We start from the raw sequence: 14,924 nt of genomic DNA on the forward strand, positions 1-14,924 counted from the left end.
TATTTCAGGTTTGGAACCAATCTTCACTTTTTCTATGGAGTCAGTAGTTCTTTTTACGCAAATTCTATTTACACATAATTTTTAGGAACGTATCTATCACATAAAAAGAGGTTTAGGTGTATCTTTGTTTAAGGCCTTGTGGAGTGCCACCCAGTGATCTAAATGCTGCGAAACATTGCAGAAATACACCGTACTTCATGCAGAAGTGATATTTGAGGGAAAAAAAGTAATTCCAAAATTCACAACCAGGGGCATTATAAACACCAAATGCATGGAATTAGTATATCACGCAACTCAGAGGGTGTCAAGAGGCACTCTACATTCTTGCCGCACTCACTGAATTTTGTTGCCTGAACAAATGTTGACGAGGTCCACTATCACTCTGCAACAAATGATTAGTCATTTTTGAAGATATAGAATCACTGGGAGTTAGATCTGCCAGAGGTCGCAAACCAATCAGTTCACAACAAGTGAATGAAGTTGCTACCATCATTGTGGAGCATTCCATGAATAACAGTGTTAATTCCTGCTGTACACGTGCTGTATCAAGACACATCAATATGACTTAAAAAACAATCAAATCTGAATATTTTGTAATGAAGATTCTTGATATGGTTCCAGAGAACTCTGAAAACCATCAAGAATTTTTTTTGCATAGCAGTTTTGTTGTAAATATTAGTCACTAGAGCATTTTTTATTTTATTTAATTCATCTAACAGAAGGGAATCGCAAGAGCAGATTACACGAGCTCTGTGAACAAGACTTTTGATAATACCTATCTTCTGTGATGAATGATGACATGAGGATAAATGGATGTATCTGCAAGTAAAGGAAGGTATTCTATAAACAGTATATTCAACACTACCTGTAGGGTTACAGATTATTTAGGTAACCAAAAAGGGATGACTGTTGTTGGATTCATGTTCAATAGTAAACTACATATGAGAATATAAAGAATTTATTTTATCTAGTAATTCTGTCTCTGAGGTTATCATATGAGGGAAAATAGTACAGAAGAGTGGTTTACTAGATGTCTCATAAAATAATCAGTCAAAGTATGTAAGATAGGACTGCCTATACTGTTGCTTTGATTTGTATGAATAATTTATTCTGCCATGTACTGATGGTGAATTAAAATAAATTAATTGTCTTTGGGAAAATCAGCTTGCAAAAATTGAGGAGTCTCTTGAAGTGGTAGTATGTTGGTGAATATAGGGAAACCACATCAAAAGAAACAATTGTTTCATTATTCAACAGACACAGATCTTTAATATTTTCTTAGAAACCAATGCTGTTTTTAATATAAAAACAGTGTGGCCAGTGAAATTTCAAGTAGATGAGAAAGATATTTGGCAAGATAACAATTGGAAAAGTCAATACTATCCACTACTGGGTATAGTTGATAGACAACTTTATGGACCTTGGTAGAAAAGTGCTCAGTTTTGCTAACTGTGAAAAAAAAAATATGTGATCAAATGAACAAAAGAGCTATACCAGGGCTTTTCACTGTAAATTATACTTGCCAAGAAATTGTATCCTTGTATAACCTTTTAACTAAGCAGGCAAACAAAGTTTGTGCACAAAGTATCTTCAAAACTAGATTAGTCATTATTTGCATAAAGAAGCTGTTGCCTTAGCATCCCATAATGCAAAGCACATTTCCTTTAGGACATGTATTATGGGAAGATTCACTACCCAGATGATTTTGACATTTACTGATGTGAAAAAGTAAAGGAGTGTTCATCATATGCCTAAAGTAGAATATCAACCTTTATTGAGGTATGGTTTTAGTGAAGGGTACCTCTCCAAAACTCTGAGTGAGCTGCAAGATCAAAAATCTTACTGAGTGACCCCAAAAAAAATCACTACTAAATTCATCACTTCTGACCTGAATCAACCCAGGACTAGAAAGTTAGTGGTGGTTCCACTCAATGACAGGCAAAGACCTGCCACCGAGCAGAACTGCTGAATTCTGTCCCCGAGGAAGTAAGCAAGCCCAAAGATGGATATTATTAAATGTCATCAGTGAGGACCAGACCCAGAACAATACCAAGGTTGAATTAATGCATAAGTCACATATTTTCCATATACAAGTAGAAAAAGGTGTATTACCTTATTATTAAAATATTCTGGGTCTGAAAAAGATGTAGAAAGATTTTCGCTTTGTTTCAAAGAAAATTATACTTGTCAGGAAATTATATTAAAAAAACGTTTAATTTTCTTGACCAAAAAGCTCTGGAAATACTTTTATTGGGATTATATTGATCAAGTGCATATAACAACAACTAAGTTATACCAACTAGTTTCACCAACTAAGTCTGTTGGCATCTTCAGGGTACATAACTGATGTACGGCACTAAAAAGTAAAAAACTGTTACAAACTATAATCAACCGATTCCAATTATATTAAACAAAGAACAGAGCACGTACAATACATTCATAGAGCGTGGATGATATCACTTGTTGTTATTTAGGAACGTTCTATAGTTGGCACTGTAATTCAGTTCTGGCGAGTTGAAGGATCTGATAAGGGTCTTCCAGATCACGGGCAAGATTAGTCCTTGGTTCCTGTTAAGGTTTTGTGTACAGCGGGCAACTGTTGTGGCCTCCTTAAACCGTGCCTCTCTCCTTACAACAGATCAACAAGACCTCCAGGAAGAACTATCCCTGATATCCACCAACCTTACCACGAATGGATTTCCTCGAACACTCGTCCACAAGATACTTTTCTCTGAACCCCGACAAAGACAACAAGATGATGTACGTTATATTTCTACCATCGTCATTCCATACTTTGGGACAGTTTCCAATAAGATTGCTAGACTCCTTAGACCACATAAAATAAGAGTGGCCTTTAAACCCACAGAAACGATTAGATAATTCTTAGGATATCCAAAAGATAGCCATCCTTTCTCCAAATATGCTGGAGTTTATAACATACCATGCTTGTGCAGCTTGAATTACATCTGCCAAACTTCAAGGAGCCTTGAAATTAGGCAAAAAGAACACGTAGGTGACGTCAATAATAACAGAGAAGAAAAATCGGGATTAGCTTTTCATTTCTCAAGAACGAACCATACCATAGAGTGGGATAGAAGCACAATTCCTTACATGGAGGAGGACTTCCGCTCCCGAATTTTTAAGGAGGCCACAACAGTTGCCCGCTGTACACAAAACCTTAACAGGAACCAAGGACTAATCTTGCCCGTGATCTGGAAGACCCTTATCAGATCCTTCAACTCGCCAGAACTGAATTACAGTGCCAACTATAGAACGTTCCTAAATAACAACAAGTGATATCATCCATGCTCTATGAATGTATTGTACGTGCTCTGTTCTTTGTTTAATATAATTGGAATCGGTTGATTATAGTTTGTAACAGTTTTTTACTTTTTAGTGCCGTACATCAGTTATGTACCCTGAAGATGCCAACAGACTTAGTTGGTGAAACTAGTTGGTATAACTTAGTTGTTGTTATATGCACTTGATCAATATAATCCCAATAAAAGTATTTCCAGGAAATTATTTATTGTTTAATCTATCACCAAAGTTTGAATGTGAAGTATCTTTGTGACTAGGCTACTCATATACATAGAGATGGTTGACTTCACATCAATTGCCTCAGTGTCCCAAATGCAAAACATTTTTCCTTTTCATCTCTTCAAGCACTTTTCATCTTTAATTAAATGAATTATTCAGTTGAAAGTTGGAAATTTGCAATACTTTAAGCTAATATTTTCTGTATTTGTCAACTTTTGAATTAAATCAGCTTAATGTAACTACCTGTGGTTTCATTAAAAAAAAACAACCAACCAACCATACATCTCACTGTTAAAAAAAGAGACAATTACTGAGGAAGAGATTGGATGCAACTTAGAATAGCTACTTTATTGGCATTAGTTTTAATAATTAGTGGCACTGCTATTGATGCTATTATAGCGCTTACTCAAATCTCAGACAGGAATTTGCATTCTCAACCAATAAAGCTGTAATATGTCAGTCAAGTAAATAAATTCTAAATTCCACTAACTTCAGCAGGAAAAAAAAAAAAAAAACTCAGTTTTTTTCCCTTAATTTTTTTAAAATGAGTATGTAAAACAGTGTAGAGAAATAAATCATGACTCGTGACAGTATCTGTGGGTATTTTATTTTCTTCTCTCTTTCTTTTATTGCAAGCCAATTCTATTATGGTCCAAGCGCGATTGATGAAACTATCAAAGGAGTCTTAAATTAGTAAGAAACAGCAGCATCCTAAATTTGAAGCTGACTGAACAATGCAACCAGTATAAGTATCTGGGTGGGCGGGCAGGTGGGTGGGGAGGAGAAGAAGAAGAACCATGTTTTTAGGTCTTTTTGAAGTGCTCTAGTTTTTTTCATAATGGGTTTAATGCTTCAAATTCGACAGGCTGAATAATGTTGAATAAAATGTGGCAGATTAATAATATTAAACTTGCAACAGAATCACATCAAGTCAAATTTTGGTACTAATGATTCTTGTAGTTGACTCATTACAGTACTTGGCTTTTTAAGTCACTATCATAGCTCATGCATACTATAACAATCTGAAGTTCAATGTAAGTGTGAAAATAAGTTCTTAATAAATAACAAAATAGTATTGGTATTTCATGAATCTGTATATGTGAATTTATTACATAAAAAGAGTGGATGTTAAGATGGGAATGAGAGGCCATCTCTGGAAGTTGTATAGAGATGCGGTGAAGAAGAGAGTGAGGAGTAGATTTTTTACTTGGAGATTTGTTAGTGAGTAGAATGCACTGCCTGAGTACATTGTGAGTGCAGGTAGTGTAAATAACTTCAAAGTTCATTATGACAGGCCTCACTTCATGTAATATACATCTGTATATTATTTGTACATGTTGCTGGTTGAGTGTACCTGACACGATGAGTCTGTTGACTCCATGGAGGTTAACAAATAATAAAAACACACAAGTTTACAGCATGGTAATTACAGTGTTCTTTCAGTTATCCAACCTTCAAATAACCAACCTCTGGGTTAACCAGCTTAATGGGCCAGCAAGTCATCTGACTCCTGTAACAGCACTATGTAACCATGAATTTGGTTAACTATATCCTTAATTAAATTAGTGTTAAATTGAATTCTAGAATAGAATTAAATAATTGAGAGATCATTATATGAAAATTTTGATGAAACTGCTTGTTCAATTTATATGAGGAAAGAAATATACCTTTGAAAGGTCAACAGGGACATCTAAATAATGGTCTAAAAAAAATGAATTTTGTTCAGGATCTAACACTTCTAAAAGAGCAGAAGAAGGATCACCTTGGTAGCCTCGTCCTATTTTGTCCACCTGTATAAAATAAATAAAATGAGTTCAGTTAAACTTATCTGAATACAAAAAGTAATCAAATTCCTGTTTTAAATGTGTTCTATGAAAATTAAAGCAAATAAGCAACAATTTGTAAAGTATGTTTGTTATAGCAAGTATATTTTTTAAATAATTTCAATTATTCATATATGAAAGGTCAAAAATCCTATAGCACATAAATGCGGACAAGAATATAAGGGGGAAGAAAGGAGCCTATTGACTTGTATTTTGCAAAGATGAGCTGAAAGTAAAAGTCTTTTGGGAAGACAGAGTGAGGGGAGGCTGTTTCAAAAGAACACAGGTGGATGGAATGGCAAGTTTCAAGTAGAGTGATAGATGGATGTTGGTCAGTAGGGGCAGATGTTCTTAGTTTTAGAGCTAAGTAGAGGAATGATGGTGGATAGTTCAGAAATCACTACAGAAATATAGTACAAAAGAGACATAAGGAAGAAACAGAATGTCTGAGAGAGAGAGATTAGACAGAACTGTGAATGGAGTCATCAATTAAGTGGAGTGTCCTCTTTTGGAAAGCATCAAGCATTCTTAGGGAGTTTTGAATTTATTATTAAAGAGAAATGAATTTCCCTTTTTTCCCTCAAGGGATCACTTTAGTGAGTACAGGAGTGGTAAACCCAAGGTACCAGATGCTGGACCATGCCTCACTTCATGTAATATACATCTGTATATTATTTGTACACAGGTCCCTACTCTTCTTTCTTTCTTCTTGTTCCTCTTGCTCTTTCCTCCCAATACTATTAGAGTAGTAGAGGGCTAGAGGTGAATCTTTCATATTATACTGTGTTCTTTCATCTCACACAGTGAGAGTCTGCTTTTCCTCCCAAAAGGCAGGTTTGGAGGCCTTAAGGTGGCAGCCCCCACCACCGAACTCACCCCTGCAGAAGGTTGGTAGACTATCCAGTGGACATTTACAATTACATGCAAAGCTCTGAAGAATAAAAATAGGATGGATTTAATCGGAATTGACCCGGCTAATGAAGATAGGGACTTCTCTTTGAAAAATTACAATTGGAATGTCCGTGGAATCACACATAAAATTGACAAGCTAAACAGAGAACTAAAAAATATAAACAATGATACAGCAGCAATAACTGAGACAAAAAAGAAAAAGAAGGGATCTCAGATTCTGGAAGATTATTTCATGATCTTCTCCAGAGTTCCAGAAGAAAAATAAGCTTCAGCTGCGGTTGCAATTTGGATTAATAAAAAATGGAAAAACAAAATTTCAGATTATACTTGGGTATCAGACAGAATAATCAAAGTTAGAATGAAAATCATGAATCAAACATTTAATATTTTCAGAATTTATGCACCAGTAGATGGAAAAGAGGAAGACACAGAAGAATTTTATGGAAAACTTCAGGAATGTATTGATGAAACAAATAAAAATGAAGTAACAATCTTGATGGGAGATTTCAACGCTAGAGTGGGAAGTAACCCAGTAATCAATAACAATGGAATTTTAAGAGCCTTCTGCATATTTAACAAATCAAAAATCAGCAATACTTTCTTCAGGCATAAAAAATATACATAAGTACACATTATGTACTTTTGTATATTTAATAGATTACATTATTATTAACAACAAACTAAATAATAATATCAAAGATACAAGGGTTTTTTAGAGGGAGCAAAATTGATAGTGATCACATGTTAGTTGAAAGCAGATTTGAATTCATAAAAACAACCCCATACTTTAAAAGAAAAAAGATAACGAACCAAATCTAATAAACAGTTTAAAATTCACCTCCTAGAACAGGAGAGTATTAGAAACTTATATAAAATCAGAATAAGAGGTAAAATAAAATCGACCACAAACAATATTGAAACTGACTGGGAAAATATAAAGGAAACCATACTAAAAGCAGAAGAAGAAAGTTTAGGATTGAAGCTGACTGAAAAATGCAACCAGTAGAAGTATCTAGGTGAGTGGGGGGGAAGAAGAAGAAGAACCATGTTTTTAGGTCTTTTCGAAGTGCTCTAGTTTTTTTCATAATGGATTTAATGCTTCAAATTCGACAGGCTGTATAATGTTGAAATAAAATGTGGCAGATTAATAATATTAAACTTGCAGCAGACAGTCCAGTTTTTCGACGGTCCGGCTTTTCGTCATACTCAAGCATCTCACGACCACTTTGAAATTGCAAACTCATAAACTTGAGTACAGGATAAGCATTCGTCACCGTATGCTTTTTGAAGCATTTGATGCGTTTCAGTAAAACTTTTACCAAGTTTAACATAAAAGTCAATCGCAGTCTCTGTTTGAAACTCATTTTTCGACCGTTCGTCAAAACACACTATCACTCTTCGCATTATGCCCCTCTTCTGGTGGTCTCCACTCAGCACTCTGGCATTTTGTTTCGAGCTCATACTCAAAACACCAAGTTTCATCACCAGTAACGATCTTTTCAAGGAAGTTGAGTCCTCACGAGTGGTTTTAATGAGATCCTTGCAGTGTTCAATTCGATACATTTTTTGGTAGTCAGTCAAGGAAAAACAAAAAATGGCCCAGAACTTGGAATGATGACTTAAATAAATTAATCGAAAGGATAAAAAACAGATTTTTAAAATCTATCTGCAGAGTAAAAACACTGCTGACTATACACAATATAAGAAACTATAGGCTGAAGTCAGAAAGCTTTCCAGAAGTATACGCAGAGAAGAATGCAGAAAATGACCAATTAAGAAATAATCTAATTTCCAAAGATGATTGGATAGAACACTATAAAATATTGTGGAATGAAAAACATGAAAGAGAAAAAACAATGAAAAAACTCACAAAATTAAAGATATCAATATACAGGAAAGTACAGAAGAAATAATAATGGAAGAATTAGAAAAAAGAATTTAAAAACTCAAGAAATAGAAAAAGCTTGGGCCTTTATGGAATATGCATTGAGCTCTTTAAATATGAAGACAATAGCTTAAAAGAAAACCTACTTAAACTCTTCAATAATATCTGGAAATATCAAAAGATCCCAAAAGAATGGGAAACTGGAGTAGTATTAAATATTCACAAAAAATGTCTCAAGGACAAATGTGGAAATTACAGAAACATTACTCTCTTAATAACAGGATCTAAACTATATGCAAACATCTTAAAGAACAGATTAGTTAAATATACAGAAAATTATTTAGAAGAACAGTGTGGTTTTAGAAGAGGGAGAGGATGCACAGATGCCTCTTTCAAAATGCAACAGATCATAGAAAAAAGAAAAGAATTTAGTCTGTCCACTTTTCTTCCGAAAAGCGGACAGACTAAATTCTTTTCTTTTCTTATCATATGCCTTTTCGTTGTCAATAAATACATCCTTTGTCCAAAAAGAAACTGAACTTTTCGAAAATAGAACTATTATTATTATTATTATTATTACTATTATTACGGGCAACTCCAGGGAGTCATTGGACTCATCGAGGGAGGCCCCAAATCATATTCATCACAACTATTTGACATTCATACAGTATCTATCATACCTCGCCTTAAACTCATTCACTGTCACAGCATCCACCACAGACTCAGGGAGCGCATTCCACTCATTCACTACTCTAAAAGTAAAGAACCCAGCTCTAACACCTTTACTAACCACACTTTTGCCCAGTTTCCATGGATGTCCCCTAGTCCTCCCACAACCAGCCCTGTACTCAAAAATATCTTCTGAATTAATTTTATAGAAACCCTTCAGTAATTTGAATGTCTCAATCATATCTCCCCTCCTCCGCCTATCAACCAATTTTTGCAACCCACAAATCCTCAACCTGTTCTCATACGGTTCATTCCACAGACCTGCTATCATCTTGGTCACTCGCCTCTGGATCCTCTCCACCTCCTCCCCATCAAGAAGAAACCTAGGTGACCAAATCTGAGCACAGTAGTCTAGATGGGGTCTTATCAAGGCTCGATACAGAGGAACAATAACCTGCTTGTCTCTGCTTGTCATCGTATTCTTCAGCAACCAAGTGATTTGATGAGCTGTTTTGGTCACTTTTGCAATGTGTCCCCTAAATTTCAATTCCTTATCTACCAACACTCCTAAATCTCGTGCCTCATCAATTTCCTGGAGCACGGTTCCACCAATGCAGTAAACTGCCGCCAATCTTTTCACCCCAAAATGCATAACCTTACATTTTGCCACATTAAACTGACATCCATTCTCCTTAGCCCAGACCTCCAATCTATCCAAATCATCCTGCAAAATTTTGACGTCATCTGCATTCACTATTGCCCTACCCAACTTCGCATCATCCGCAAACAAATGAACTGTTCCTCTCAGATCATTTCCTATATCATTTATGAACAAAGTAAACAGCAGTGGTCCAAGAACAGATCCTTGTGGCACACCACTAGTCACAGGCCGTCTTGTGGACTCTACTCCCGAGTAAACCACTCTCTGATATCTCTCCGTCAACCACTCTCTGATATCTCTCCGTCAACCACCCTCCTATCCATCTCACCAACCCTATGTCCATTCCCATATGCTGCAATTTACTGATTAGAATTCCATGTGGAATCCTGTCAAAGGCCTTGGCAAGGTCCAGTAGAATCACCGTAAACCCATTACCCTTATCCAGTTCAGCCGTCACTGTGTTATAATACGTGAGCAAGTTACCGAGGCATGACCTACCCTTCACAAAACCATGCTGTCCCCGATACAGTATCCCATTTTCTTCTATCCAATCTTGTATTTTCCTCTTGACTATTTTCTCTAAGACCTTGACAATGATTCCTGATATGCTAATCGGTCGGTAATTTACTACAGCAGTCTTGGAACCACCTTTATGCAGTGGAACTATTTTCCCCTCTTTCCACCCGCTCGGGACTAACCCAGACGCGAGACTCAAATTAAACAAAATGGTCAAGGGTACTGACAATTCTTTAGCTGCTTCTCGTACAACACGAGCTGGTATACCATCCAATCCCACAGATGTATTGACATTGAGGTTATGCAATAGACTACTCACCTCCACTTCATTAACCACAATTCCCGTATAATCCACTGGTTTATTCGTTTCTGCAATGTCACCACCTGGATGATATACTTTTGCAAAGTGCTCACTCAGTAACTCAACTATCTCAACTGATTCAGTTACCTCCCTACCATCGGCATTCTTTAAAATCAATCTGCCATGTACATTTTTCCTTTTACTTGCTACATATCTAAAAAACTGTTTAGGATTCTCTTTAGCCTGCATGGCCAATGTTCTTTCGTAATCCTTTTTTGCTTTTCTTACCACACTCGTCATCCTTCTGGCCTGCGCTTTATACCGTTCATGTGCCTGCCGGTCACCTTTCTCCTTAAATTCCCTCCATAGTTGTTTCTTTTTTTGCAACTCAAGCTTAATGGTGTTATTCATCCATTTAACCCCTACTTGATTTATTATTTGGACTCTAGGTATACAGTCAGCCATTGCTTCATGATGCAAGCACTTCTTAACTACCTCCCATGCACTATCAACTTCTAGACCTTGCAGTTGTACATGCCATGGCACTGAGCCAATCAAACGCCTAAGCTTGTCATACTTTCCAGCCCGATAATTCCACATGTACCCTGTCTTAATTGAAAGTTCTACACCTTTAGCCACCTCCCAAGTTAAGACCCTATGATCACTCTCACCGATTGGTGGCAATGTGGTCATATTTGTTACAGCCAAATCCTCAGATGTAATTACTAGGTCAAGCACTCTCTGACCCCTAGTATTTTCCATTACATGCTGTCGCAGATAGTTATCCCTTAATAACCGCATAAAATCCAGTTCCTTCCTTCCGTGTGTCCTCTCCTCACTCCAATCAATGCGACCATAGTTGAAATCTCCCATAATAATCACCCTCCTTCCACCCATTTCTTCTATTTGCTTGTGCATACTGTCACCACCATCTTTTCCATCACCTGGTCTATAGCAGCACCCAATTGTATATTTAGTTCTGCTAGCCACAATCTCACACCAAATGGCCTCAAATGTGCTCTTTTCTCTATCCTGCAATTCAACTTCTATTCTCCTTGGCTGGAGCTCATCCGCTATCATCAACAATACTCCTCCCCCCATTTTATTCTCTCTGTCATTCCTGAACACACTATACCCATCACATTCAATCCCACTAGTTATATCATCTACAGTCAGCCATGTTTCACTAATACCTATAACCTGTGGTCTGGAAGTGCCAACCATGGCCAAAAACTCTTCCTTCTTGTTCCTAATACTCCTAGTATTAGTGTACATGAATTTAAGACCCCCATTAGCCCCAACCCTACCTTGATGCCTTATATTAACTATCCCACTCAGATTTGTTGTCCTTATTTGCTCTGGCATATTATATTCATTCTTACATTCAACTGCCTCCATAAGGACTGTATCTCTACTCCCCCCCCCCCCTAACAAATCTAGTTTCCCTGAGTTTGCACATCCACTACATTCAGCAACACTTTCTCAAGTCTTCTTACACCGTAACCATTCAAATGCAAGCCATCCATCTTATATAGATCCTTTCGCCCATCAAACTCGCTCCACACATCCACAAATTCCACACCACTCGTCATACATAACCCACGCATAAAGTCATTTGCAATTATAGCCCTCCTTTTAAACATTTCACTGTCATACCGTGGCAAAAGACTAATCATTCTAACTCTCTCACTCTTTTCTTTTGCTACCTCAAACAATTCATTCGTACCTGCCACAACAATCATTTCTTTCACCCTTTCCTTTTGCTCTCTAATAGACGCAGTTACGTCCTTTATGGTCGCACCAGGTTGGTACGATTTTGTCAAATCCTCTACTAACACACCTCGTACTAACGAGTCTCCATACAGCACTCTATCCTTCATTTTGTTCATGTTCACATTCATACGTCTATTTTTCCTGTCATACCTTTTATTATTGGTTGGTTCATTCAGTCTACTTTTGTTCATGCACTCTAGCTGCTGTTTTGCTCTTTCTATCGCACTATTCAACAACGCGATCTCACTCAATGCATCTATCTCATCTTTTTTGTTCTCTGAGAAACCATTTATACTATCATTCACACTCTCACAATTTTCATGTACAACCTTGCCGTTTCCTGTCATATCCCTGTTTCCTTCATTCTGAAGGTTGACAAAAATATCACACTCACGATCCGAAATACACTTCAATTCCGCATTCTCCCTACATTTTCTACACACATTCAATCCTTTATTATCATCTAACCACACACCGACCGCACTCCGCAAGGCGTACATTTCACAGCTAGTACACTGACTCATTTCTTTTATGCTACCGTTCTTTGATAACGATGGCGAACCTTCATTACTGGCCGCCATTTTCCTTCGCACAGGTGCCATTATTATCTGTGACGTGTTTTGTCAAATTATACCCTAATCTTTAATAATTATTCAATTAATAAATAAGAGGAAAAAAAGTACAAACATCAGAACATTTAAGTACTAAATATAATTAAATAAAATGAAATATAACTAAATACAGTAACTTAGCTTCGTTTTGTCTTCCACCGTTACGCGTTTGATTCCGACGGTACCAAAATATATTATATCGCGACAGCAACTAACTTCCAAAAAACAACCACTGAAGTACACTCGTATTCAGAGACACAATTTAGCACTCAAAAACGTAGAAAAACGGGGGAAAAAGCGGACTATTCACCGATTAAAAATCACTTTCTTCTGCACAGCTCAAATTCACCGCCATGTGCTACGGCGACGCTAGCGCCACTTGTGGCGCTAGCGTCGCCGTAGGGTGAAAAGGAAAGGGTGAAAAAAAGGAAAGGGTGAAAGAAATGATTGTTGTGGCAGGTACGAATGATTTGAAAGGAGATAACTAGTGGCACTACCTGTTGTATCTTTTATGTTGTCAAAAGCGGCAACCTTCATTAGTGTTGTGTCAACTGTTTATGACATTTGTTTCATTAGAAGTCAAGTTATAGTGCCAAGAGTGACAGTGTGTTTTGACGAACGGTCGGTTGTCACGATATTCATGCTGTACACGATGAAGTCTCGCTATCAATTGCTTCAAAACTTCGAGATAAAACTCACCATTGACTATTTGGCCAGGCGGAATGAATTCTTTGTGGATAATGCCTTTGGAATTGTGGAAACAAATCAGCATTGTCTTTACTTTTGACTTCTCCAGGCAACTTTTTTTTAGATGCCCCTCTTCTGGTGGTCTCCACTCAGCACTTTGTTTCGGGCTCATACTTAAAACACTGTTCCATCACCAGTAACGATTGTTTCGAGGAAGTTGAAGTCCTTAAGAGAGGTTTTAATGAGGTCCTTGCAGTGTTCAATTCGATACATTTTTTGGTCGTTGGTCAACTTGTGGGGAACAAATTGTGAATTCAATTTACGAAGGCCCAAACTCTCGGTCAGAATGGTGTGCACAGTTGATTTTGGAATCCCCAATTCATCTTCAATTAATCCCACGGACGATTTTGGGTTTTCTTTGATGGATGTTAACTTCACTTTTTGGATGTTAACTTCACTCAGTCCAGTTTTTGGATGGCCAGGCTTTTCATAGTCCTCAAGCGTCTCACAACCACTTTGAAATCACTTAAACCACTCATAAACTTGAGTGCAGGATAAGCATTAATCACCGTATGCTTTTTGAAGCATTTGAACGCGTTTCGGAAAAACTTTTACCAAGTTGAACACAAAAGCCAATTGCAGCTCTCTGTTTGAAACTCATTTTCCGACCGTTCATCAAAACACACTGTCATTCTTGGAACTATAACTAGGCTTCTAATGAAACAAATGTCATAAACAATTGACACAACTCTAATGAAGGTTGCCACTTTCGACAACAAAAAGATACAACAGGTAGTGCCACTAGTTTCTTCTATTTTCGAAAGGTTCAGTTTCTTTTTGGACAAAGGATGTATTTATTGACAACGAAAAGGCATATGATAACTTGAACAGAAATCTACTCTGGAAAATATTAAAAGATGATAAAATACCTCCTCAATTAATTACAGCAATAAAAAGTCTATACAGAGAAACAAAAATTTGCAGATGGAACATTATCAAAACCTATAACTATAAATAAAGGAGTAAGACAAGGCTGTGGCGTATCCCCAATCAAATTCAACATTTATATAAACAGAATCCTAAAAGAATGGAAAACAACTGTCAAAGATGGAATAAAACTAACAAATAATATATAGCTAAATACAATACTTTATGTAGATGATCAAGTACTAATTTCAAATTCAGAAGATAAATTTCTAATTGCAACTAACCATTTAAATGAAATAGCAAAAAAATTTTAAATGAAAATCTCAGAAACAAAAACTAAAGCTATAGCAATGTGTGGAAACACCATTCAAAAAGTCAAAATTATGCTTACAATAAAATAATAGAACAGGTTACAGAATTCAAATATTTAGGAAATATAATCTCACAATGTTGAAAGTTTCTCCACTTGGTTTAATCCTTTATCCAAGTGTAAGCAAACAAAGTTTGCGCCAGAAGTATTTTCAGGACTGGGGCAACTAGTAGTAAAGGTGGTATATGACTTCACATCACTTGCCTCAGTATCTCATAATGCAAAGCACATCTCCATGCTGACATGTAT

General features: G+C 36.6%; 1 protein-coding gene across 1 annotated transcript in view; it reads right to left on the reverse strand.

Annotated features, from left to right (window-relative positions):
- Positions 1-14,924, reverse strand: part of Lon (lon protease homolog, mitochondrial) — a 319,254-nt gene that overhangs the window by 85,085 nt on the left and 219,245 nt on the right. The window contains exon 15 of the mRNA XM_090406689.1: positions 5,208-5,330. Coding sequence (XP_090262815.1) covers positions 5,208-5,330 — 123 coding nt within the window. The remainder of the gene's footprint in view (positions 1-5,207; positions 5,331-14,924) is intronic.

This window comes from Typopeltis vanoorti, chromosome 16 (genome assembly GCF_054136105.1).
Source record: "Typopeltis vanoorti isolate ZY-2024b chromosome 16, IOZ_Tvanoo_1.0, whole genome shotgun sequence".
NCBI lineage: Eukaryota > Metazoa > Arthropoda > Arachnida > Uropygi > Thelyphonidae > Typopeltis > Typopeltis vanoorti.